This window comes from Trichomycterus rosablanca, chromosome 24, assembly GCF_030014385.1.
Source record: "Trichomycterus rosablanca isolate fTriRos1 chromosome 24, fTriRos1.hap1, whole genome shotgun sequence".
Lineage (NCBI taxonomy): Eukaryota > Metazoa > Chordata > Actinopteri > Siluriformes > Trichomycteridae > Trichomycterus > Trichomycterus rosablanca.
In genome coordinates, this window is record NC_086011.1 from 17,386,110 (window position 1) to 17,410,976 (window position 24,867).

The 24,867-nt window shown below is 43.8% G+C and overlaps 1 protein-coding gene across 2 annotated transcripts in view; it reads right to left on the reverse strand.

Moving 5' to 3' along the window:
- Positions 1–24,867, reverse strand: part of lrig1 (leucine-rich repeats and immunoglobulin-like domains 1) — a 43,703-nt gene that overhangs the window by 13,414 nt on the left and 5,422 nt on the right. The window contains exons 2-8 of one of the 2 annotated variants that reach the window (XM_062986151.1): positions 13,389–13,460; positions 11,934–12,008; positions 8,043–8,180; positions 7,340–7,483; positions 5,564–5,707; positions 4,012–4,155; positions 2,891–3,034 (exon numbers count right to left, since the gene is read on the reverse strand). In XM_062986151.1, coding sequence (XP_062842221.1) covers positions 2,891–3,034; positions 4,012–4,155; positions 5,564–5,707; positions 7,340–7,483; positions 8,043–8,180; positions 11,934–12,008; positions 13,389–13,460 — 861 coding nt within the window. The remainder of the gene's footprint in view (positions 1–2,890; positions 3,035–4,011; positions 4,156–5,563; positions 5,708–7,339; positions 7,484–8,042; positions 8,181–11,933; positions 12,009–13,388; positions 13,461–24,867) is intronic. The other variant, XM_062986152.1, reaches the window with a different exon arrangement.

A 24,867-nucleotide genomic window follows, 5' to 3' on the forward strand; every position in this document is an offset into this window, starting at 1 on the left:
GCGGTACAACGTCATTAAAGTGTGAATATGATACGAATCTGCATTAGTGTGGAATAAGCGTCAGATCCAGTGTTACAGCTCCACATGTATCTGTGTTTAGCTGGATTTTCCTCACTGTTTCACTTTTAAACTTGTGTTACAGCTAGAGCTTCCAGCTAGAGATAAGAGTTTAAAACTTATCTTTAAAAAGTAAAGCTTAACGTGGTTTAATGTATTAATAGAACGACACAGGAGCACTAAACTTCTCTTCCTCCACTAATGAAATTCCTCACTCGCTGTTTTACTATAATAAGGGAAAAATAAAAAAGCACAAAAGCTATTTTGCCACTTCTCATGTCAATGCGCCGGTACTGAACTCGCTAAGGAATATGATCAAGCATCTCCACGATTAAGAATCATGAGGAAACAATAAAGAAGTAAAGCTACAGTGCAGCTTTTATTGTATTTTTAACTGTTTTTAATTGTATTTCAGTGTGTTTACATTATATTTGTGTCAAAAACAACCTCATTATTTTACATGAGACTAAAATATCTGCAGTTCCACGGAACCATGGACACATTAACAGGTTTCCCAAACATCCTTATGGGAAAAAATACCTTGAAACTCTTTTAAACTTGACGCCACTCCCAGAACCAACTAACGTCGAGTTATAAGGTACCGCTGTAATCTACATGATCACAAGAACTTTTAGAATTGGGAGAATTGTGTATCTGAAGCCCACAATTTTGCCAGCAGAACATGGAAAAAAACAACCGTTTGAGACGAGCTGCTTTATATTTATGCCACTGAAAGACCCTTTTCAAGCCGCCCACCCCCTTCCTATTGCAGTCTGACAGTTTCACCACCTTGGCACTCTTTCTTTTTTTCAGTTGCCAGTCCCCCGTTCCTTCTGGCTGGCTGATTCCAAATGAGTCGTAAACGGTTGCTCCCGGGCCTCTTTATTCCCCCCTCCACTGTTTTCCTCTCTTGCCCAGTGTGTACCAATTAAAGTTTTCCCTGCTCCCTTTCAGCGAGCCACGCTGAAGCCGTGATTAGATTAGAAGCGTCCCATCGAATGCAAAGAAAGAGAGAGATGAAAAGGAATAGGAACGAAAAAAGCGGCGGAAAGAAAACTCTAGGTAGAAAGATTAGCACATCAAATGGAGGGACAGGGCACGGGGGCAATGAAGCGAGATGCAGGAAGAATGGGTAAAGGAAAAGGACATGAAGTGGGGGGATGGGGTATTGAACAGAGACCCTCTCATTCCCATGGAGGAGCCCCCAGCCCCCACGGTCCGCCCATTAGAAGAGGAAGGGGGATGCAGGTCAAGGTTGCCTCCAAACTGAGAGCTAACCTCATGCAAAGGCTTTATTCTTTTCTCCGAATGTCTAGAGGGTGAGCAAGAACAAGGGGGGAAGAGAGGTCACTCCTAATGTTGTTTTTACCAAGAAAAAGTGCCTGGCTCTCCTGAGAGGGCTGGCACAGGGAGCCCATGTGCCCAGGAAACCCGGTGGGAACCGACAGTCCAACAAAGACGAGAGAACAGCGAAGAAAAGCGCTCTCACAAAGAAGCTCTAAACAACGACTGAAACTTTCTCCCTAAACGTCTACGGAACCGACGAACGGCTTTTTGGAGGCACCGCTTTTGTTTAAGATTTAGCGCCTCCAAAACAAAACAAACTAAACAGACAAATCAAAAGCTTTTTGTTGACTTGGAACTTGGAGTTACACCAGACGCCTCCCCAAAAAAAACCTTCGTAGACTTCAAATCAGGCAGAAGCACATTGAAAAAAAAACCAAGTAAACAAAGTAAACTTGCTTAAATGTATACTAAGCTTAATAACAATGAATTATTATATGGGAACACAAAGCACTGAGATTATCTGGATGGTTTAAGATCCACTTTTACTTAACAAACCCTTAAAACCTTCCATGATACTTCCATGGTCCCCCACAGGTAGAAATCTAGGGGGGTTAAATCAGGAGAACGTGTGGGGATCATCTAATATTTACCCCCCCAGGGAATGATAGGGTCTCTGTTCAATACCCCATCCCACAACTTCATGTCTGTCCTGTGTGTCGCTTCATTGCCCCGTGCCCTGTCCATCCATTCGATGTGCTATGCTCAGCGGTTAAGGTACTGGACTAGTAATCAGAAAGTTGCCGGTTTTAGCCTCCTCATTGCCAAGCTGCTACTGTTGGGCCCCTGAGCAAGGCCCTTAACCTTTAATTGCTCAAACTGCAGTCATAATTGTAAATAGCTTTGAATAAAACATCTAATGTACATGTATATTGTATTGTATTATTTTATTAGTAGTATTATTTTTATAATACATACCTGGTTATACTTATACGTTTGTTTTTGTTTATTAGGATTTTAACGTCATGTTTTACACTTTTGGTTACATTAATGACAGGACCGGTAGTTACTCATCACACAAGGTTCATCAGTACACAAGTTTATATCGGACACAGTCATGGACAATTTAGTGTCTCTAATTCACCTCACTTGCATGTCTTTGGACTGTGGGAGGAAACCGGAGCACCCGGAGGAAACCCATGCGGACACGGGGAGAACATGCAAACTCCACACAGAAAGGACCCGGACCGCCCCACCTGGGGATCGAACCCAGGACCTTCTTGCTGTGGGGCGACAGTGCTACCCACTTAGCCACTGTGCCGCCCTGCTTATACGTATACAGACATAATACTATATATGTATATGTATAAGAAAATCGTCAATAAAGCTTTTTGTTACGTCGTACTGGTACAATGACTATAAACAGATACCCAGTTAAAGTTCATATTTGTGTGTGGTTTGGGGGGGGGTCAGAGATCTATATATTTCAATAATTTTTTATACATATTTTTACTTTTAATAGAAAACAGAAAGCATAAGCAGTACTCACAGTAGTCGTAGGGAGCCGAGACCCCTGAAGGCTCCCTCTGCGATGTAGCTGATGGAGTTGTGGCTCAGACGGAGACTCTGCAGGTTGACCAACTTTGCGAAGCTTCCTTCACTCAGTTTCGTCAGGTTGTTCTGGGCCAAGTGTCTGACAACCAACACAAAGACGATTCGGTTATCAGTTATTCGGACAGTCGGGTGAGTCTGCGCTCTAATGGCGAGCATTTTGTGTCGACACAGGGTTCACGTCTGTGCGAAGCGGTGACGTTCTGTTTGCGAATGAGTCAAAGCTGAGGACTTTAGCTGAACTTTGAGAGCTGATTCGTGTTGCCGTAGTACGTCGCCCCTGGAGCAGACAGGGTTGAGGGCCTTGCTCAGAGCCTGGATTAGAACCGGCAATCTTCTGTTTGATAGCCCAAAGCTCCACTCACTAGGCTACCACTGTCCCTAAGGTTTACTGTTATCTATCAAAGAACATATTTGCAGGAACGGGGCTGGGGTGGAAAGTTTGGAACTGTCACTCTTTGAAACAAAATGACCTAGAATCACCCCCAGTGCTGCTGTGACTTGTTACTAAAGGCATTTAGAAGTTGAAGAGACTGCCGTGACTATGTTTTTATGTATTGATGTATCTCAAATCACATACTACCTGACAAAACTGCTCTAATAAACACTAAGACTGATCAGCCCACTACCAATAAGGTGTATTTTTATTGTTTTGAGACACTATTTATCATGCAGTGTGCAGTTTCGGACACGTGCCTGTCTTAATAACACTAAATTAGGGGCTAGTGTAGCTTCAAGTATCATGGCTTTAACAGTACAATAGCATTGGTTTCTATAATTAAATAAAAAGCCTCCACAGAGTCAAAGAACAACATTGATAAAAGCTACGTTGTTTGTTTCCAGGTTGTTAATGGACTGCTTATCAGTCTTTAGCTGGTGCTACTCTTTCCGACACAGAAAACAACAAATTCCTTCCCCTTGTTTATGAGAAAGGCTCAAATGTACAAAAACTGACCACCACAGGTCTTTGAAAAATAAATTTCCAACCTCGGGTGGCTCACAGAAGCTGACCGAGCACACATCATCATACTTAAATAAAAAGAACTGGAGGAATCTTACAGCTCTCGGAGCTTCTCGCAGAAGCCCCATCCCTCCGGGTTGAAGCTGGAGATGGAATTGTTGGACAGGTGAAGGTGCAGCAGAGACTCCAGGCCATACAGAGAGCCGCTGTTCACCTCCTTCAGACTGTTAAAGTCCAAATGGCTGCAGGAGAAAAACAACCAGAGCTGGGTTATTACCGAGTAATACGCTGCCGTAATTTACCCGTCACGCCGAAGATAAATGATGCTAAATATGATCAGGCACTAAAGGAAATTTCACAAATTGCACTTGGCCCGTGGGTGAGTCCACTTTCCGAGTGCGTTCCGAGTACTGTTGCGCTGGCCTCCGCCCACTTTATTCTATTATAATGAAATACCAGACTAGTAATTACCCTTAATGATGGTAAAATCAACACACACAATCAAAACATCCAAAAACACAGTCGGCACAGTTTCCCCCCACGAATCCGCACAAATATTTGGGACGTTTTGAGAAAGAAAATGAATAACTACTGGCATACAAATTATATAAGCATGCTGGGGACGGGGGGAGGGCCAGTTTCCTTCTACGTGGACCTCTGCGCTTCCCCTAATTATGAAGTGAGTCAACTGTAAAATAGCTACGATTAGCCTGATTACTTTTGCCAATCATGTAAAAAGTGTTTATACATACACCGATCAGCCATAACATTAAAACCACCTCCTTGTTTCTACACTCACTGTCCATTTTATCAGCTCCACTTACCATATAGAAGCACTTTGTAGTTCTACAATTACTGACTGTAGTCCATCTGTTTCTCTGCATGCTTTGTTACCCCCTTTCATGCTGTTCTTCAATGGTCAGGACCCCCACAGGACCACCACAGAGCAGGTATTATTTAGGTGGTGGATGATTCTCAGCACTGCAGTGACACTGACATGGTGGTGGTGTGTTAGTGTGTGTTGTGCTGGTATGAGTGGATCAGACACAGCAGCGCTGCTGGAGTTTTTAAGTACCGTGTCCACTCACTGTCCACTCTATTAGACACTCCTTTATTAGTCCACCTTGTAGATGTAAAGTCAGAGACGATCGCTCATCTATTGCTGCTGTTTGAGTCGGTCATCTTCTAGATCTTCATCAGTGGTCACAGGACGCTGCCCACGGGGCGCTGTTGGCTGGATATTTTTGGTTGGTGGACTATTCTCAGTCCAGCAGTGACAGTAAGGTGTTTAAAAACTCCAGCAGCGCTGCTGTGTCTGATCCACTCATACCAGCACAACACACACTAACACACCACCACCATGTCAGTGTCACTGCAGTACTGAGAATGATCCACCACCTAAATAATACCTGCTCTGTGGTGGTCCTGTGGGGGTCCTGACCATTGAAGAACAGGGTGAAAGGGGGTAACAAAGCATGCAGAGAAACAGATGGACTACAGTCAGTAATTGTAGAACTACAAAGTGCTTCTATGTGGTAAGTGGAGCAGATAAAATGGACAGTGAGTGTAGAAACAAGGAGGTGGTTTTAATGTTATGGCTGATCAGTGTATATTAATGAAGGTGATGTTATGTAGTGACGGGACACTCACAGGCTCCTCATGCGTGCCAGACCCCAGAAGGCTCCGTCGGTCAGCTTACTGATGTTGTTCCTCTGGAGCTTCAACACCTCCAAGCTGGAAAGACCCTGGAAGGTCAAACCCTCGATCAGGCGCAGCCGGTTCCTGCTCAGCTCTCTGTACGACCAACACAAAGCAGATCGGATGACGCGCAGGAACTGAGTGAAACCCTATAATTACGTTTTAATCATTTATTAAGCACACAGTGACTCTGAGTTCACATTCTTTGACTGTGCTGATTGTATAATTAAGTCTTAAGCTGATTAAACTAACTGTGGTGAATGTACGGTATGAATAAAATGAGCTCGGTGCTCTGACAAACAGATGTTTTCTCATTAAGAATGAGTGGAGACTGTTAGTGTGGATGAGTGGCAAGAGCTATCCATCAAACATCACCTCTCTCTCCATCTATATTTCTATAACCCTCACTGTCTACCTTTAATCCAAATTTGCCGTAGAGATCCAGGGTTCGAATTTCAGGTGCGCTATCGGCTGGTCAAGGGGTCTGCAGACATGATTGGCTATATCTAAGGAAGCCGGGTGGTTGACCTGCCCAGCAACTGGTAGATGCACTTGTTAGTGCGCTCTCAGTGCAGGTCCCAAACTTCTGCACAATTTAATGCACAATTATTGTTTACTTCTTAAAGTTACCGGTTCATCCTGGTCAGGGTCGCAGTGGTCTGATTTAGCCAGAATCACTGGGCACGGTGCAGTAATACACCCCAAACAGGATGCCAATCCATCGCCCGGCCTCAGCCATCCCCCTCCTCCCACAAACGTTTAATATTAAATATATTATTAAATATATAAAACTAAAATGACTGATCCCTGTCACAGTCTCTCTCTCTCTCTCTCACACACACACACACACACACGCACACACACACACACACACACACACACAAATGGCTTTAAGAACCCAGATAAAAGCTCCAGGTGTGAGAAGCAAAGTGTGTAACGCCCAAAAGTCTTTGTGTTCACACAAGTCGCTCAGTCACAGTAACGTTTCAGTCAGCTACAGAACAAAGCACGCTACCAACGAGACAGACACAGAGTAATGAGGTGATGGCACCCTTATTTTGGGTTAAAAAAAAACATCTGCTTCCTTTTACAGGTGCAGGAACCGACTGGAACTCGAACGTGCCCTCGTCATGTTCGCCGACCGTTGCGAGCGCCCGTCATTCCACACCTATTCACGCGTCCGCGTTGTTATTAACACCTGACTAAACGTGATTGTCACGCAGCAATTAGTTCTATTTCACGTTGTGTACGCCACACCTACCACTTAATCAAGCTGTAATTGTATACCTTCTTCCTTTCAGAAAATACTAAGTAACTAGGGCTATACTAAATTCACGGGATTATGTGCTTAATTTCACGGACCTCGTTTCAGATTTTTAAAGAAAAGAGCCACATTTCACAGCAGTCATTAAATTACACTCATAAATTAAATGATAGAATAAATAGAAGCTACAGTACACAGCACAGCCACCTTAACAGTTGAATGTAAACCTAGAGAGTCCAGCTACAGTCTTTACTGCTTTACTTCGACATCTTGGACATTTTGACTAAGCGATTGCTAACTGAATTGCCGTAGGATCACTAGGACACCACATAGTGCAAATAAACCAGTAAACGTGAGGCACTTGAACGCTACACGTATGAAAAAACGATATTCAAAAATCGATAAACACACACAAACATTCATTTGTTTTGAAGTAGGTTTGTGGTTTAGTTCACAGGACTCACAGGTGGGTAAGTTTGGGCAGCTCCAGGCCTTTAACGGGCAGCTGGGTGAGTCGGTTCCTGCCGAGCCTCAGGACCTGCAGGGTGCCCGCCAGGTTCCTGAACGTCCCAAACTCCAGGTACACGATCTTATTACCTCCAAGAAACCTGGAAAGAAACAGAAGCACAGATAGACAGATAGAACATCAGAGCCTGCGGAAGGAACCTGATCATGGTAAAGGGGAGAACATGCAAACTCCACACAGAAAAGACTTGGACCATTCCACCTGGGAATTGAACCCACGACCCCGATTTCTTTAAAGGTCAGGTTGATTTCAATGGCAGCCTTATGTGCATAACACTAATAGCTCTGATTTCGACGACCCAGGAACCCACACAGGCTTGATCGGCTATGCCTGTATGGGGGGGAGGTCTAAAGTTCATTGTCGCCACCTGCACTAGCTTTGGACGACCTGGAAAGCTTAGCGTGTCTCTAAGAATGTCGGAGGAGGGTTCATGATGGTCTCGGATCTGATGGACCAGCACTGGGGGCGATGCTTGTGCCTCCAATAGGAAGAGGATTGGAAATGACTAGATTACAGGGAAAGGAAAGGAGAAAAGAAAAAGCTCTAGACAGTTTGTTAAACTGGAGATGTTAGCAGACTAGTGCGACAGCAGGTTATATATGTATATATATATATTAGATATATTTTCAGTTTTGACTCACAGTTCTCTGATTGCGAGGCCGGGAGGGAAGCAGTGCTCTCGTAGGTCGATGATTTCATTATTGCTCAGATCCAGAGTCTGCAGGTGAGTCAGGTTCTGTAACCGGCTCCTCTGTATGCTGCTGATTTTATTATGGTGCCTTTAATAAAGAACAGAAGCTTTATTAATATCTGTACATTATTTTATTATGCTTTATTTGTAGAATGAACATTGCTTAAGGTTCAGTCTAGCGTTCTTAGACAGTGAGTTGTGCCTCAGATAGCACAGTACTGAATGTCCTGTATACAATGTACTCGGGATCTGGATTTTTTGGATGGTAGGAACATCTCAAATCAACCATTAACACACGGCATTACTTATTCTATTGATTTATTTACAGTGTTGTACATTAATACTTGTTTACTTTAATACTTTTTAATAAATGGGATCTATCTGTCTGTCTATTTATCTATCTTTCTATCTATCTGTCTGTCTATTTATCTGTCTATCTATCTATCTTTCTATCTATCTGTCTGTCTGTCTGTCTATCTGTCTATGTGCCTGTCTGTCTATCTGTCCGTCCGTCTGTCTATATATCTATCTATTATCTGTCTGTCTGTCTATCTGTCCGTTTGTCTGTCTGCCTGTCTATCTATCTAACTATCTGTTTGCCTGCCTGCCTGCCTGCCTGCCTGTCTGTCTGTCTGTCTGTCTGTCTGTCTGTCTGTCTGTCTGTCTGTCTATCTATCTATCTATCTATCTATCTATCTATCTATCTGCCTGTCTTTCTGTCTGTCTGTCTGAAACACCTCAGGAAGAACTGAATACAATGGTAAGTCTATTTATGAATCATTCATTTCATTTGCATAGTTGTGAATCAAACTGAGTAAATATTGTTTTGGGGTGGGTTTTAAAAACTGGGTGAAGTTTACTTAGTATTTTCCTCCCTAATGTCTTCAAAAACATTCCAGCAGGTGAAGTGTCCACTCATAATTGCCAATCGGTGTGGAAGAACGTGAAGCAATGAGTTCCATTCCACCTTACGCCCAGTGTTCCCATCCCACAGCTACCCTGACCAGGATCGAGTCTCGGATGACCGTCTTTCCCAGCCGTTCAAAAATAAGCGTGGTCAGAGTGACAGGACGGTGGCACGGCTACCACAGCGCTCGTCTCTCGTGGGGAATCAGCGGATCAGCTATTTCTGAACCCCGGAGCTCTTCTCTCAGATCTGTGGCCTGAGAATCTGGAAATATGGATTTGTTTTTCGACGCCTCCGCCTCTGCGTCCGAGGAGGACGACGGGGTCGGACCCTCAATCCACATCTGGAGCTGGTGGATCTGAGGACAGGGAAACGGCTACGTCAGGAGATGCTACAGAGAGCCGAATCGGTCCGGACAGACTGGAAACCCGCATCATATAAAATCAAATGTTTAAGATAATTGCTGTGTATCCCAATTAATCTCAGATTCATTATGTACATTGCTGATTGGCTCTAATATGCAATAAGCAAAAACAACTAACATGGTTATAATAGGTTACTTATTTATTTATTATTTTTACTATTTTTATACTGCTAGAGTCGAGGCCTTTCCCACAACCAGCACATACACAAGCACTCGCTCGACCTCGAATCCAGAGAAACCAGAACGAGCGAGAGCGTTCCTTCCACCGCTGCACCTGAATAAACAGAAGCGATGGGAGGAACGACGGCGGGGCGGTGAGGGATGAGGACGGGGATGCTCCCTTTGTTCCCCGAGCCCGGAGGACGGCGCTGAACAGCAGGTTCAACAGCTGCTGACCCGCACCGAGGTGAAAAACAAAAACAGAACGCAAACGCAGATCGGACGTGACGAGGGAGAGGCCTGACCTGCCCGAGGACTCGCGGCCAGATCGCTGACTTCGGAATGTAAGAAATAATAATGAGGAATAATTCTAGACAGGGTTGAGGGTTCAAATCCCAGCGCTGCCTGAGAGCCGAGGTTGGGCCCTTGACCTTTAGAGAACCTTTCAGTTCCCAGCTTTGTGCTTTTAGGCTTTAAGCCTGGAATAAAAGCAGTAATAACTGATCCTAGATCAGACTCGGGACTTCTGTTTTATAGGAGCAACTTCTGCCCCATAAGAACAACTTTTGCCCTATAAGAGGAACCTTTGTCTTTGTTCTTTATTATTATTCCTTTCTCTCCCTCGCCACGTGCGGTCTGCATTTGTATTCTCGGGGCAGGTCAGCAGCCTGTCCAAATACTTTCGGTCATATTCAAACGTCAGCTCCCTTAACTCTGACAGACAGAGATCTGATCTGACACTTAAATATTCCTCCGTTTTATCTCTCCCTACTTCCGCCCTCCTGTACGTAGCTAAAGATATCCCATCCGCCCCGCCCTGGAACCGAATCCAATCCTTTTGGTTCCAGTAATCTGAATGATTGACAGGATCAGCCGGTCTCCTTCCACCAGCTTCAGCTGTGCCGCTCAGTAAAGATAGATCCCCGCTCATGGCAACAGGCCTCCACCCAGGCCGAAAAAACTCACGTCCCGGGCGAACGCGTGACCCGGAGCAACCTGTAACGCGGCCCAATGTCAAACGAGTGCATTTCAAACACCCAGAGCCTTCCACGCTGTCAGCAGATCGGATCGGAGCGGATCGGAGCGGATTGTGTTCGTTTTTATCCGATATGAGACTGATGAATAAATGTAAATCAATAAGGGAAGAGATGGAGACACACTGGAAATGTAGATGTGTTACAGAGATGGATAACTGGTGCAAACGCTGGAGATTTTGTGGATATTGGTCCATCTTTTGTAAATATTAATGCAGAGTTTAATTATGTTTGAATACAAAACACACCCTTCAACTTTTATACCTTCTGTAACCCTAAAAGACTCGTTAGGACCCATTAAACTGGTCAAAATGATCAAAGGTATAAGGTTATATTAATTCATGACAAATCTAATCACAAATCAAATCTAATCTTTATCCAAAGCAGCTTACAGGTACGACTGAACACAATTTGAGCAATTGAGGGTTAAGGGCCTCGCTCAGGGGCCCAACAGCTACAACTTGGAGGTGGTGGGGCTTAAACCGGCAACTTCCTGATTACGAGTCCAGTACTTTATCCACTGATCTACCTTCATCTACCAATATATTATACATTAAAAACCAGAAGCTTACAATTCCTACAGTCCAAAACATAAAAAATGACAGTTAAAAGGGCTACTGGTCCGCTGGGTGGGAAAACCCCGGACTAAAAATGCTCAAATCCACCAAAATAAGGGCGGATAAGAAGGGGTCAGTGGGCCGCACACGCGTTCGGAGGGAGCGCAATTCCTACAGTCCAAAACGTGATTAAAAATGCCAGTTAAGGGGCACCCAGGTGGCACAGAGGGATTTTCCACTAGCGCACCAGCACTAGGATTCTGGACTCTCCGAGGTCGAATTGCAGCTCTGCTACCGGTCAGCTAGGCGCCCCCTAGTGCCTGCAGCAGACAAAATCAGCCTCTAAAGTCTGCTGGGTGGGAAAAGACAGGACTAAAAAGTGAGCGGGGTCTTTGATAGTAGCCCGAGGCTGCCTGTACAGAAGTGAAGGAACGTGGAGACAACAGTTTCAATTGAATTTAAGATAAAACACCTGAACAGACGAAGAATGAGGACTTAAATCCTACTAATAATTTATGTGATTTTTAAGTAGTGAGAATCTTTGGTACCCCTACAACCCTGGGGAGTTTAGAGACAATTTACCAAGAGTTACAGGCCAAAAGTTGAACCCCAATGCTGCAGAAGTGAACCATTTGTCCTGTGGATATCCTAAAAACATAAAGGTCAGCCGAATTTCACAGATATGATCAGGGACGGGAGCTGCGGCGTGAGAGGACGTGGCAACCGAGGCTCGGATCTCAGTACGGAGGTGTTCACTTACAGATGGAGGGTGACGATGGCCGAGGCGGCGCTGCCAAACGCAGGGATGGATGTCAGCTCGTTGTGGTCCAGTCTCCTGAGGGTCAAACGCCAGATGAAGATTTAATTACACATGAACAGCGCAGCAGTTAATAAACGACACAAAGGGGCAAGGAAATCGATGCGGATTATTTCTGAATACTTCTGTAAACGCAGAACGTGTCTTTAAGTCTTTCCTTCGTAATTTATCCTCATTTTATGCAAGGAACTAAAATAAATAAGGAATTTTTTTGTCCGAGGAGCAAATACAGGCTAATTTAGTGATAACAAAACGAGGGGAAAAAAGTGAGAGAAATTGTGTTAGCTGCTCTCTGGCCGGCGTCCAGCTGCAGCCCCTCACCGTATAAAATATTTACAGCGCCGGTTAGTGAGTGGTGTCGGGTGATGATGGAAAGTCCTTATTATAGCAAACCTCTCTTCGCTCCCAATTCCCCCCACTTTCAGAACAATAGCCTCAGACAAAAAGCCTTAAGTGCCCAATAAAGCCGAGTGACAGCGGGGCTATGAAATGATTAACTGCGCCGCTCTTAGTGCCACATGTGATTAAACTCGTTACCGGGTCTCCCAGCACGGTGCAGACGCTAACCGAACGTTTTGGATTAATTATAGAGAGGACTGAACAGGGATTGAGGTTTTTTTAACTAATAACCAGCCATCATCAATCGATGTGGGGCTCGGTGGGTAGCACTGTCGCCTCACAGCAAGAAGGTCCCGGGTTCGATTCCCAGGTGGAGCGGTCTGGATCCTTTTTTGTGTGGAGTTTGCATGTTCTCCCCGTGAGGAGACATGCAGGTGAGGTGAATTGGAGATACAAAAACACAGTCATGGACCATTTTGTACCTCCAAGTCACCTCACTTGCACGTCTTTGGACTGTCGGAGGAAACTCCACACAGACCCGGACCACTCCATCTGGGAATCGAACCCAGGGGCTTCTTGCTGTGAGGTGACCGTGCTATTTGCATCTGATTTAGATTATTTAAATACCCTAGTGTTTCCTCGTACTCGTGCTCTCCAGAGAGGGGGTGCATCTAATGACAGGGAGGCGAAATTCATCATAACACCCGTGTTGTGATGACGAACTGTATCCGAACGGCAATCGGCTAATCGTTGAAATACAAAGTGATCAGTCTTAAGCAGGAACCGGCTGGTTATTTCGAGTTCTGGGGATTCGAATCCCAAGCTGGGCTCACAAATACAGAAGGTGCATGGAGGTACATGATCCTTGCCATTGGGGAACCTTAAGTGCTGGTCCCAGGCCCGGATAAAGAGGAGGATTGTGTCAGGAAGGGCATCCGGCGTAAAAACTGTGCCAAAATAAATCGTTTATTCAGATTTTCTACCTTAATACCATTTTACTGCTCTCATTTGGAGACAGATTCAAGTAAACACAAACTTATGGATTCAAGTCGTACTCACACTTCTCGAAGGTTGGGCAGATTGGAGAGGACGTCCATATTGACCGTCGTCAGCTGGTTGTGGCTCAGATTTCTATAAAAGAGAAAATATTGATTCAAACTGAGCACCAACAGAGCAGATTTACAGTCAGGGTTTAATCGTTCGACACGTTAATGCGTCTATAAAATCTGGACTCTCTTCTCCACCGTCGGCTTTCGACACCGACAAGACGGAGCAGAAATACCGCACAGGGTGCACGTGGTGGACGACTAGTTTTTTACTTGTTTTACCATTATTCACTAGTCTGATATGAAAAAGAGGCAGATGAGGCCTGAGAATCCTGTTATTCCTGCTGAAACTTTAAGACTGATTATAGTCCGGCACTCGTACTCTCCAAACCGAGTAACTGTGTAAAGAACGAGGACCAGACGTACAAAACCCTGGTAAAACACGTGCAGCCTGATCTGTGACGGAGAACAAAAGGAAAGAAAGACTTTATAGTTTAGCATTTAAAACTAATTCTGGGCTGGGGAGGTTTTTACGATGAGGTTATGCTGCTAATGCCTGGTTCACACTACACGGATTTTGCCCTAATTTTCGCTCGCCGACTGTTCGGCGCTAGATTTGCCGGCTTGGGAGCAACTCGGCGTTCGCTTGGCGATCGAAACTCGGGTCTCAATCGCTATGTGTGAACTGTTCAACAACTCGATCCGAGCGGCTCGCCGAGCACCGAAGACCGAAGAGAGATATCTAGCTCGTCAAATATCTGGATCTGAGTTGCCCAAATGGCAATGAGTGCTATGTCGAACAGCCAATGAGGGGAAACGCAGGGGAGGAGTGTAAAAAGGTGGCACAGGGGAGTAATATAGTTTATATCAGAATATATCGGCACACACAAGTTTTACAGTATTTCTGACCTTATCGTTCTCTACAAAACACCAACGCTGCATTGCAAACAATATTTATTAACCTCCAACTAACTATAGAACAATCCAAGCTGCTCACGTTGCCAAATCCACTCAGATAAATGTATTTTTCTCTTTGTTTTTACGCTGCACATCAGCGCACAAACTTTGATTGCTCGCTACTTGTTGGTGTGCAGTTTTGGACCTCGTCACTTCTCGCGTTTGACCAGAGAAGCTCGTCTGCGATTCCAGTTGGTGATTGATCGTGTAGTGTGAAACCCCCTATCGCCGATCAGTCGTGTAGTGTGAAAGCCACACCGACTTGAAAGACTCCCGATTACAAGAGATCCAGTCGTGTAGTGTGAACTTGGCATAAGACGGCGGAAGTTTGTCTGTAAATCCAGAAGTGACCAGACTCACCACATTCCCTCACACTCATTGAGTCCTGAAATACGCAAACAAAACGAAATCATTAAACAAAACAAAGCGCCGAACAAAGCAAATAAGTAAGTATCTCGGGTCTGAGCTGGAATTAGGAAGACAGAAAAGCTAACAATGTACGTTAAGTGTGAGATAATCCCAGCCCGTAGGCAGCGTGACGACGAGACCGCACACTTTAGCAATTACCTAATCGTGCTAAACTCGAGTGAAAATTACAGGCTTCTCCTCGAGTCTCAGCGAGGGAGGCGGAATGCCAAAGCTAGACAGCAAAACGAGAGACAGAGAGGTTTGTTGTGGCTAATCTGCGACAGCGATCTGGGCAAAATGTAGGACAAGTTTCGCGCTGCTAAAAGTGGCCATAATGAAGGCTAAGCAGACAGGGCTCTCAGCGAGCGAGCGCTCAAAGAGCCTCTGTTTAGGAGCAATGCGCGGAGCGGCGGTGTTGGATGTCCAGGCTGACAGAAAAAGAGCCGTACAGGAAGCTAATCTGGTACAGAAGGACCCCAGATTTACTGAGAGCTGGACGTGATGAGTTTAGGAACCAGATAAATTCCGTGTGGTTCTTAATAATCAACTTGACATGACATGACATTAGGCTGTAAAATTGCAATGTTTGTAAGGCAGAATTCTAATGGTTTAGATTTAAAGACTCTTAGTTAGTGTTTAATACAATAATAATCAACACAGCTGCTTTTTTGTTTATTATTTTGAGGATTAAGCTGGTTGACGAGCACAAGCCTGACCAACCCGGTCGACTTTCTGCAACAGAGCGGTAACTATATACACTTACTGAGCACTTTATTAGGTACGCCTACTGTATAGAGTACGTACAGTCTCTGCTTATTTTATAAGCTCCTCCTAATATACACATAAAACTTGAGGGTATACAATTACTGACTGTAGCCCATCTGTTGCTCTGTACATTTTGTCACCCCCCGTACCCTATTAATCATTCAAACTCACTCACTCACTTTCTTAACCGCTTATCCAATCAGGGTCGCAGGGGGTGCTGGAGCCTATCCCAGCTTTTCAATGGGCACAAGGCACACAGTAACACCCTGGATGGGGCGCCAGTCCATCGCAGGGCATACACACACATACACACACACACACACCCATTCACCTATAGGGCAATTCAGGGTCTCCAATTAACCTAACTGCAAACCCAGGCAGACACAGGGAGAACATGCAAACTCCGCACAGAAAGGACCCGGACCGCCCCACCTGGGGATCGATCCCACGGCTCCACCCTGAAACTTAAAACTGTAACTTATAGTTTTATAAATAAACAATAATAATAATCAAACCAACAATCTAAGTCATAAAAATAGATGCTTATACTATAACATATAAACAAACAAACTAGATAGTAAACTAATAAAGTATTTAACAAGATAAATTAGATTTATAGCATTAAATTACAAACTCTACATCAACAAAACTTAAATGCTGATTATTTGTAAAGCACACTGAGCTAGATCGAGGTAACCGGCATAACCAGTTTGGCTGCGCTGGACCGCCACCTATAACAAGCTGTTCTAACAGTATGACGTGGCTGACAAAGCTGGTCATCGAGTTTAACAACCCGAATGGCCGAGGTTAGACCAGTATGAGTCGAAAACCTGCCCAGTATGAGCTCGAGGGAAGACTAGACACAAACACCATTTCTCAGCCAAAATAAAGTCAGCATTTTAAAGTTGACCAACACTTCCACGTTCCTGGTCATTTCCTTTCGTTATCTACAATCAGTGGTGGTTTACAGCTCAGAGAACCGTGACCCGAACAGGGCAGGATAAAGCGTGTTTATATAACTTTGATTTGATCCGCCCCCGGTCACCCTGCTTTGTTTCCTCCGCTTTATCTTATCTGATGACGTTAACTTTCACACCTATCGCTTCACCCCGAGGCTGTAAATCAAAGCCTGTCGCCACCAGCAGCTTCCGCTCCACAGTTCTGCAGCCACTACTGATACTGCTCTTATCTGAGCTACAAGGGCATCGCGTTTACATTTTAATTTATTTATTTTTAGCAGTGGGTCTGTATCCAATCCAAGTGTTGCAGCACTGAACGAGAACGTTTTTCAGAATAATGTCTGTCAAGTAACAATACCACAGGACGTCTGCAATCATTAAAACTAATTCATCCATGCTGTACATGTTGTACATACTGCCACAGCACAAACGGGTGATTTCTGCTATAAAAACAATAAACTTTATTATGGGTTGGTATGAACTGAGTGAAAGTGGCTTAAATGTCTTGCCAGAGTCCATGTGTACTTTTACGCCGAGAGAAAGAGAGAATAATAGAAAGAGAATAAAAGAATAAGAAAGAAAAGAAGAAAGAAAGAGAATAAAAAAATAAGAAAGAAAACAAGAAAGAAAGAAGAGAAAAGAATAAGAAAGAAACAGAAAGATTAAGAACGAAAAAAGAGGAGAAAAGAATAATAGAAAGAAAGAAGAGAAAATAAAGAGAAACATCATCCCCTTCCTCAAAAAAAAATCCAGGTATCAGTGAACAGGAACTCCGTGTAATTGATGCAATACACCACTGTGACAGGCTACAGAACAATAACCACAGTGCCAACAGCTCCCCCTAGTGAAGAAACTTCCACCTGCTCATCATGAGTAAGTGAGAACAGCTCTAACATCTGAAATGTTGATGAATAAACGTTAAGTGATTTTTCTTGAGCTGCACTAGCAGCTGTACGAGGATACGGTTCACAGACGTTGGCGTTATCAGACCATCTTTATGGTGACGTGGTAAACGTGTAATCCGCTCCCTAAAGGTGCCAAGTGATGATGCAGCAGGAGGACGATGCAGCCCATAAAGTAGTGAAAGAATAACCGAGCGGAGAGACGCTCCTCATTTCCTCTCATCTCGCTCTCTGTCATAAAGTGCGTTTACAGCCTGGTAACCGAGCTGAGGGGGAAACCAGGTGAGTTCTCGCTCGCACTGAACAACACAGAGAGGCGTTAAACATCGCCACGACATTTGGGTGCCTGTCAGATGCAAACGTGGTCCGGGGTTATAGGAGATGAGGGCATCTATAATAGGGCATATACGTATATATTCTATATTCCATCCTTTTCTTTTTAGTTCGTACTTTGTGTTTTTATTGACTTTCCTAAATACTCCTGAATAATTCAGTCATATTCAGCCATATTATCGGACCCTTGTGTAAATCTATTCATAAATGTGTTTATTAAACTGCAGAAATAAAAGCATTTTGAGGTTATATGAAGCAGAACAGAATTTGAACAGTTTGGCGGAGCTCGTGGTTCCTGGCGGACGATTCCCTCACCGTCTCCTTCATTCTAAATATAATCACTAACTGATCATTCTCATTCATTTCACTGTTGTTTTTTTTCTCTCTCTGTTGTCTTTGTCTCACGCCGAGTGAAATCACATCTTGGACCCATGTGCAGGACAGCGGCACATGCGGCGAACACACACCGAGGTCAGGTCTGAGCTCTGATTACATGATTTCCTTTTTTTATCATTTTAATGTGTGATTGATTGTAAGATCCAGTACAGACAATAATAAACACAGCTTTGGGAGGCATGAGGGATCGTTAGGTGTCCTGGTTACAGTTTATTGTTCTTAAACAGAAAAATGCGATCATTCCAATACCAGTTGGGCACTGGATTGTGGGCATACATATATACATATATGTGTATATTTATGTCATAACCTGATCTGCTTAAACGGAGCCAGGCTGAGTAAAAGATACATACATATACAGGGTGAGGGGGTGATGGGTAATAATCCCGACGCCTGCGGTAAATCCAACATCACTGAACAATTTAGTGAAATATTTTACTCTGATTGTCATTTGAAGTGACATGAAATGATCCACATGAATCGTAACATTTGTGCCACTCCCGTCTGGTGCTGCTCTACTACTGAGGCCAGATCGATTTTACAGATTCCAGACAAGAAAGAAAGAAAAACAGACAGACAGAAAAAAAGACAGAAAGAAAAGAAGGAAAGAAAGACAGACAGAAAGAACGACAGACAGAAAAAAGGAAAGACAGACAGACAGACAGACAGACAGACAGACAGACAGAACGAAAAGAAAGTAAGTAAGAAATGAGAAGATGAAAAGTTTACTGGCACTTTGTTGCAAACCTAAACATCATGATAAGAAATTTCACATCATCCTCTTCCTCAAAATAATCCAGGTATCAGTGACGCCGGTCTGGTGCTGCTCTACTACTGAGTCCAGATCTATTTTACAGATTCTAGACAGTAATGCTGCCTCCTTCTTATGGAATAGTTAATTGTCAAGTCAAAAAGTGTTACATACAATAATATGTGCAGTATAATAAACAGTGAGAAACTGTCTGTACGCCATACGGCTCTCCGTGAGACTCTGGCATCTCAACTGCAAACTTCTGGTCTTTAGTGGCAAAGAAAAGTACAATCTGATAAATGGTGCGACTACACTGAGAGAAAAAGTGGTTTTACTCACTTTTAGCTACTCAAGACAACTTATAGTTCTGCAGCGACATTAACTATAAGGCTAGTGGGTCACGTAGCCTGAACAGATCTTTAAATGTGTGTAAATAAAAAAGCTATGGTTCAACATCTGAACATCAGACCATTCTGGCCATTTACCTTCCTTAAAAAATTTTTAAAACGTTCGATACTACAGTAAATCACGCGGTATGACGTCTGTGTTCTAGCATTTCGGGTTCGCGCCTGTTTATTTACAATCTGACCGTTCACACTGAGCAGGCCCGGAGTTTGAAATATCACGTAGGAATAACGAAAGTCAGAACGATTCGGATCTGTTTCAGCAACGCAGACGGTTTAGAGTCGAACCAGAAAGTCTGGACTCTAGACACTAAACAATATGTCCAATTGCAACATCGCATTTCATAATTACCTTATTAATACGATACAATATCGACTTAAAAAGCCACCAGTAAAAATAAGTACTAGTCCTTCCTAGAGAATAAAAGTACTCAGGGGTACTCGTGCTGGGGGGGTCCCTCAAGGCTCCTCGGCTCTGGTTTTCCCACCCCCCGTTTCTTTCCCAAATAATGTCCTTTCCAGATCTCCAAACTCTTACCAGATGTACAGAACTCACAGATGATTCATCCATCAAGCTCAGAGACGTTCCTTTAAAACAAAAGGGCGAGAGGAGCAGGAGGTGTTAAAAAAAACCCAACCTGAATTCCAGAGGTTAGATTCCAACTGGATGGTCGTTCAGCTTAGTAAAATAATCCTTAATTACTGTGTGTTTGATTTATTTATCCCCACCAGGACCTTCATATTTTTAAGAGGAAAGTGCGTCCAGGTTTAACCCATGAGGGCAAAGTTTGGATGCATGGGTACACCTGAAAAGTCATAGTGCTCAAACACTACAATGTTGACTATTTTATTCAAGTCGCAGTGAATAAAATCCACTGGAACATTGCCCGCTAGGTGAGAAAACACCCTGGCACCGGGCAAATGCTGGACACGGACCGTGTAAAGCTTCCATGACTGGACACCCATCATCTAGCAGCTCCTCATTCACTACACATTTCTGAACTGCATTTGACCATCTTGGCATTTGCTGTTAATTACACCGTTGCTGTCCGCAGTCAAGCAAGCTTTTGCGCTCCTGCTGTGTGAGAAAAAAAGCAAAGGAAGCCCCTGTACCTTCTCTATTTCCACCCATGTGATCATCAGCCACAGTCCAGCCAACAGCCGTTTAAAGCTTGCTTGATTGTTGACACACTTCCCTTGAATTTAGCTTGAGCTGAAATATTTGGACGCCCCCCAAACACAACTGGGTGTGGCACGAGTAGAAAAATATTAAATGCAGCAGATGTGATCAGGCACAAAGACCTGAGTGACTGATTTTTGATCATTATGGCCAGAGTATTGGGTTGAGGTAATCGGGGGCTCATAGGAATGCGTGGCGAGTACCCACAGACAGTAGTCTGAGGAGGGACAAGCCACAAAACACTGCCAGTTTGTTGGGCAACCAAGACTTATTGATAGCATAGGTATCTAGTTTGGACCAACAGAACAGCAACTGTGGTGAGTTTCAGAACTGGACATCAGGGCAACGTCTTGGTGCATCAAAGCTGTTTGGACTTCATATTAAGTGGGCAGTATCAGTATCAGCGTATATTAAATAACCAATTTCCCCTATGTGTTCTGATTAAGGCCTAATTCTTTCTCACCGCCTAAAGGGCGGTTGTAGCTGGTTGTCACTGGTTTAAGCCCCACTACTGCCAGGTTGCCACTGTTGGGCCCTTGAGCAAGGCCCTTAACCCTCAATTGCTTAGATAACATACTGTCACAGTTCTGTAAGTCACTTTGAATAAAAGCGTCTGCTAAATGCCAAACATGTAAACGTAAATTAAGGCACTACCTAATTCACGGCCGTGAAAACAAGCCGAAATTCCAAATTTAATGTGTGTGTTTAGCGATTTAACGTTTTTCACTCATGCAGCGTTTAAGTGCCTCTTGTATACTGGTTAATCTGCAGTATGAGGCATCCTTGCGATCCTACGGCAATTCAGTTAGCAATCGCTAAGTCAAAAACGTCCAAGATGTCGAAGTAAAGCAGCTAAAAACATGACTCGGGTAACTGAGTCTGAAAAACTAACAACCGATTCAAAACACGGACAAGAACTTTCATATTTGAGACTGTAGCTGGATGTTCTAGGTTTACATTCAACCGTTAAGGTGGCTGTGCTGTGCACTGTAGCTTCTATTTATTCTATCATTCAGTTCATGAGTGTAATTTAATGACTGAGGTGAAATGTGTCTCTTTTCACTGTTATACGCTATTAAATGCACGTATGTAAACTTTTGACCACTGTACACGGCTGGAGAGCGAGTCAATTATCCCAAAACTATTCCTAACACAGGAGATAAATCTTCCCATCATGACTTCCAAACAAGTGTCCTTGAAAGCATGTGAGCTGCGTGCTCCGAACACGCCAGACTGTTAATCTGAGTGCCAGCCAAGCCAAGCTAAACACAGCCAGCCCTCCCGTAGCTTCCATAACGCAAACACACACACACACACACACACACACTCGCATGCTTTTGCACACACCTGGAGCAAACCGGTTCAGGTTTCAACACTCGCTGCACATTTTTAACCCAGAGCTGCACGTCTGGATGGGGAGCCGGAGCTGAACTGTTGGAGCGGTCGGGGTTTCAAAGCATGCAAAATAAATCAGGAGCGTTTTATATGCAAACGCAGAGACGAGACGCGACCCAAACATGCAGGAAAGGGGAGGAAAGAGTTACAGATCTCACAACGCTACTCTAAACCCAACAGAAAAACTTTTCTATATATTTATATAGTTATAGTTTCTTACAAGGCAGCTTATAAGCCAATAGCAGTATAAAGCCTGCTTGACTGGAGACAGTAATGTATACTGTTACTGTAATATAAAAGTCACGGCCGAATGAACCTGCAGGAACGATTATTGAGTATGTTTATTTGTATTTATTAATAAATGCAGGTGTGTAGAATGTAGCAAAGCCGGTGTTTGGATGAAGATGCGTTTAGCATGTAGCTAAGCTAACATTTAAAGTAGGATGAAATTTGCACATAACAAAGATGTGTGTAGCATGTAGCAAAGCCAGTGTGTGTTTGTGTGAGTGAATTTATGTAGCATGTAGCAAAGCCGGTGTTTTGAGGTGATGAAGATGTGTGTAGCATGTAGCAAAGCCGGTGTGTGTGTGTGTGATTCTTCTCCATCTACCTTAGATGAAAATGATAAACACACATTCTGTACCATCAATAATGATCTATTAAACAGAGGTAAAAATGGTAGAGCTAAATCTCTAGCGCTAACAGTTTACCATCGTCGAACAGTTCTAGCTGTAGACTTGAGTGCTTGATTGTTTAGGTCAGACTTTGTTTACATGCTGGACTCGACTGGACGGCTGGAAGGTGTTCGGTTTTCTTAATAATCGATATATCACATTTATTGGGACACACTGGACACTACGTGACTTATACGGGACACATACCACGCGACGTAGCTCTGACTTTTACCAATCAGAACGCTGCATGTAATCCCGGCCCGTCTTTCTATGCGAAACATTTTGCAAGTCTGTTCCTGAACGCGCCTCGTTCACCTTCGCTCAAGGACACGAACGAACGCAAACAGTCTGAAACTGCTCCGTCAGGTTCTCATAATACACATTCAGTCATCCCTGACACGCGCTGGCAGGAATTCCGATCATAATTCCACACGTACACGCTCAGTCTACAGTTTTTCATCCAAGAGATGTCTTAGAACCTCAAAAAATCTAAATAATAGAGCTAAATTGCAGCATAAACGGCGCATTTCTTGAATCGTTTGCATTTTATTACTTTTCCTTTCTGCTAAATGCTTAATCCTGGTAACAATCGGGGAGGGACGGATGGCGAGAAGCAAAAAAAGCAAAACACACCATCATTCACACGAGTCTGTGGATAATTTGAAATATTTGATGCACCTACTGTGTGTTTTCCAAAGTTAGAAGGAAACTGGAATACCTGGAATAAACCCACGCAAAAATATGGAGAATGTGTCCACATTTTGCCTGTGATGTTTACTGGGACCCAGGTAACACAAACGATGCATCAAAACGAAACACAAAGCAAAATATAATTAATTAATAAAAATAATGGCAATCTGGTCCCACTGTGGTTTACAAGATTTTATGCAAAGCCTCCACAAGGGGGCATAAGTTGTGTTTATGTGCATTTATCTTATTATTATTATTTGTTTAATTATTTATTATGGGGTGCTGGAGCCTATTTCATCTTTTCAATGGGCGCAAGGCACACAGTAACACCCTGGACGGGGCGCCAGTCCATTGCAGGGCAGACACACACACACACACACACACACACATACACACACATAGGGCAATTCAGTGTCTCCAATTCACCTGACTGCATGTTTTGGACTGTGGGAGGAAACCGGAGCTCCCGGAGGAAACCCACGCAGACACGGGGAGAACATGCTCCACACAGAAAGGACCTGGACCGCCCCGCCTTGGGATCGAACCCAGGACCTTTTTGCTGTGAGGCGACAGTGCTACCCACCGAGCCACCGAGCCGCCCCAGGTACATTATAGTACTTCTTTTATTATAATGTATAGAAAGAGGTGCATTAAATCCTTGTCTGTGTGTGTTCACCTGCACTTTAATTCTGTGTAAATTGCAGTTCTAGAGGAGGCTTTCCATGCTTTTGTGGACATGTTTTCTTTGGGGGGAAAAAACTCAGTGTGCACACAAGACTCAAACGGACACGCCCTTGACACAACCTCATCTCCAAAAGTGAAAGACAGCAGGTGACAAATCACAATGTGACGAAGTTTAATGAAGATAACTATCTTAAAGTCACTCCAGATTCCTCCGCTCTGACACGTCTGTAAAACGGTCTTCAGTTTCCGTATCTGGTGGTGAACGGAGGTCATCTGAAAGACAGACGAGACCCGCCGTGGAAGTGTTATGGAGGGTAATTACAGGGTAATACAGCGCACTAAAACCAAACGCTTAGAAAACAATAACAGCGGCTGTTCAGATCCTGGCAGGCGGAAGGAGAAAAAAAAGCCCACACAGATAAGGACGAGGTGAATTGATCTGGCCCACGGAGCGTGTTCAAAACAATTCTAGCAATGTCAAGGTTTCCATTTCAAAAAAACAACAGAGCAACTAGCAGAAGCGCTTCCTTAGTGCACGTTTACTTACTCCGGTACAAGCAGACAACAGAATGAAGTGCAAATCTGCCAAAACAAAATATATAGGTGCATTTTGTATTACTGTTTTAATAAAAAAGTAAATGCACGGCTAGCTTCCATGCAGTGTTGAGCTGATAAAGGTCATTTTTTGAAGACCTGGACTCTAGTACACAGAGTTCTGATGGGTGGATTGAGGCCGCGGTTTGATTTGATCATTCTTTAGGTCCGGGCTGGTCTGTTTTTGTATATACAGTAGGGACAATTGTGGCCTAGCGGTTAAGGTACTGGACTAGTAATCCAAAGGCTGCTGGTTCAAGCCTCACCACTGCCAGGCTGCCACTGTTGGGCCCTTGAGCAAGGTTCTTAACCCTCAATTGCTTAGACAATACAATATACTGTCTCAGTACTGTAAGTTGCTTTGGATAAAAGCGTCTGCTAAAGGCTGAAAATGTAAATG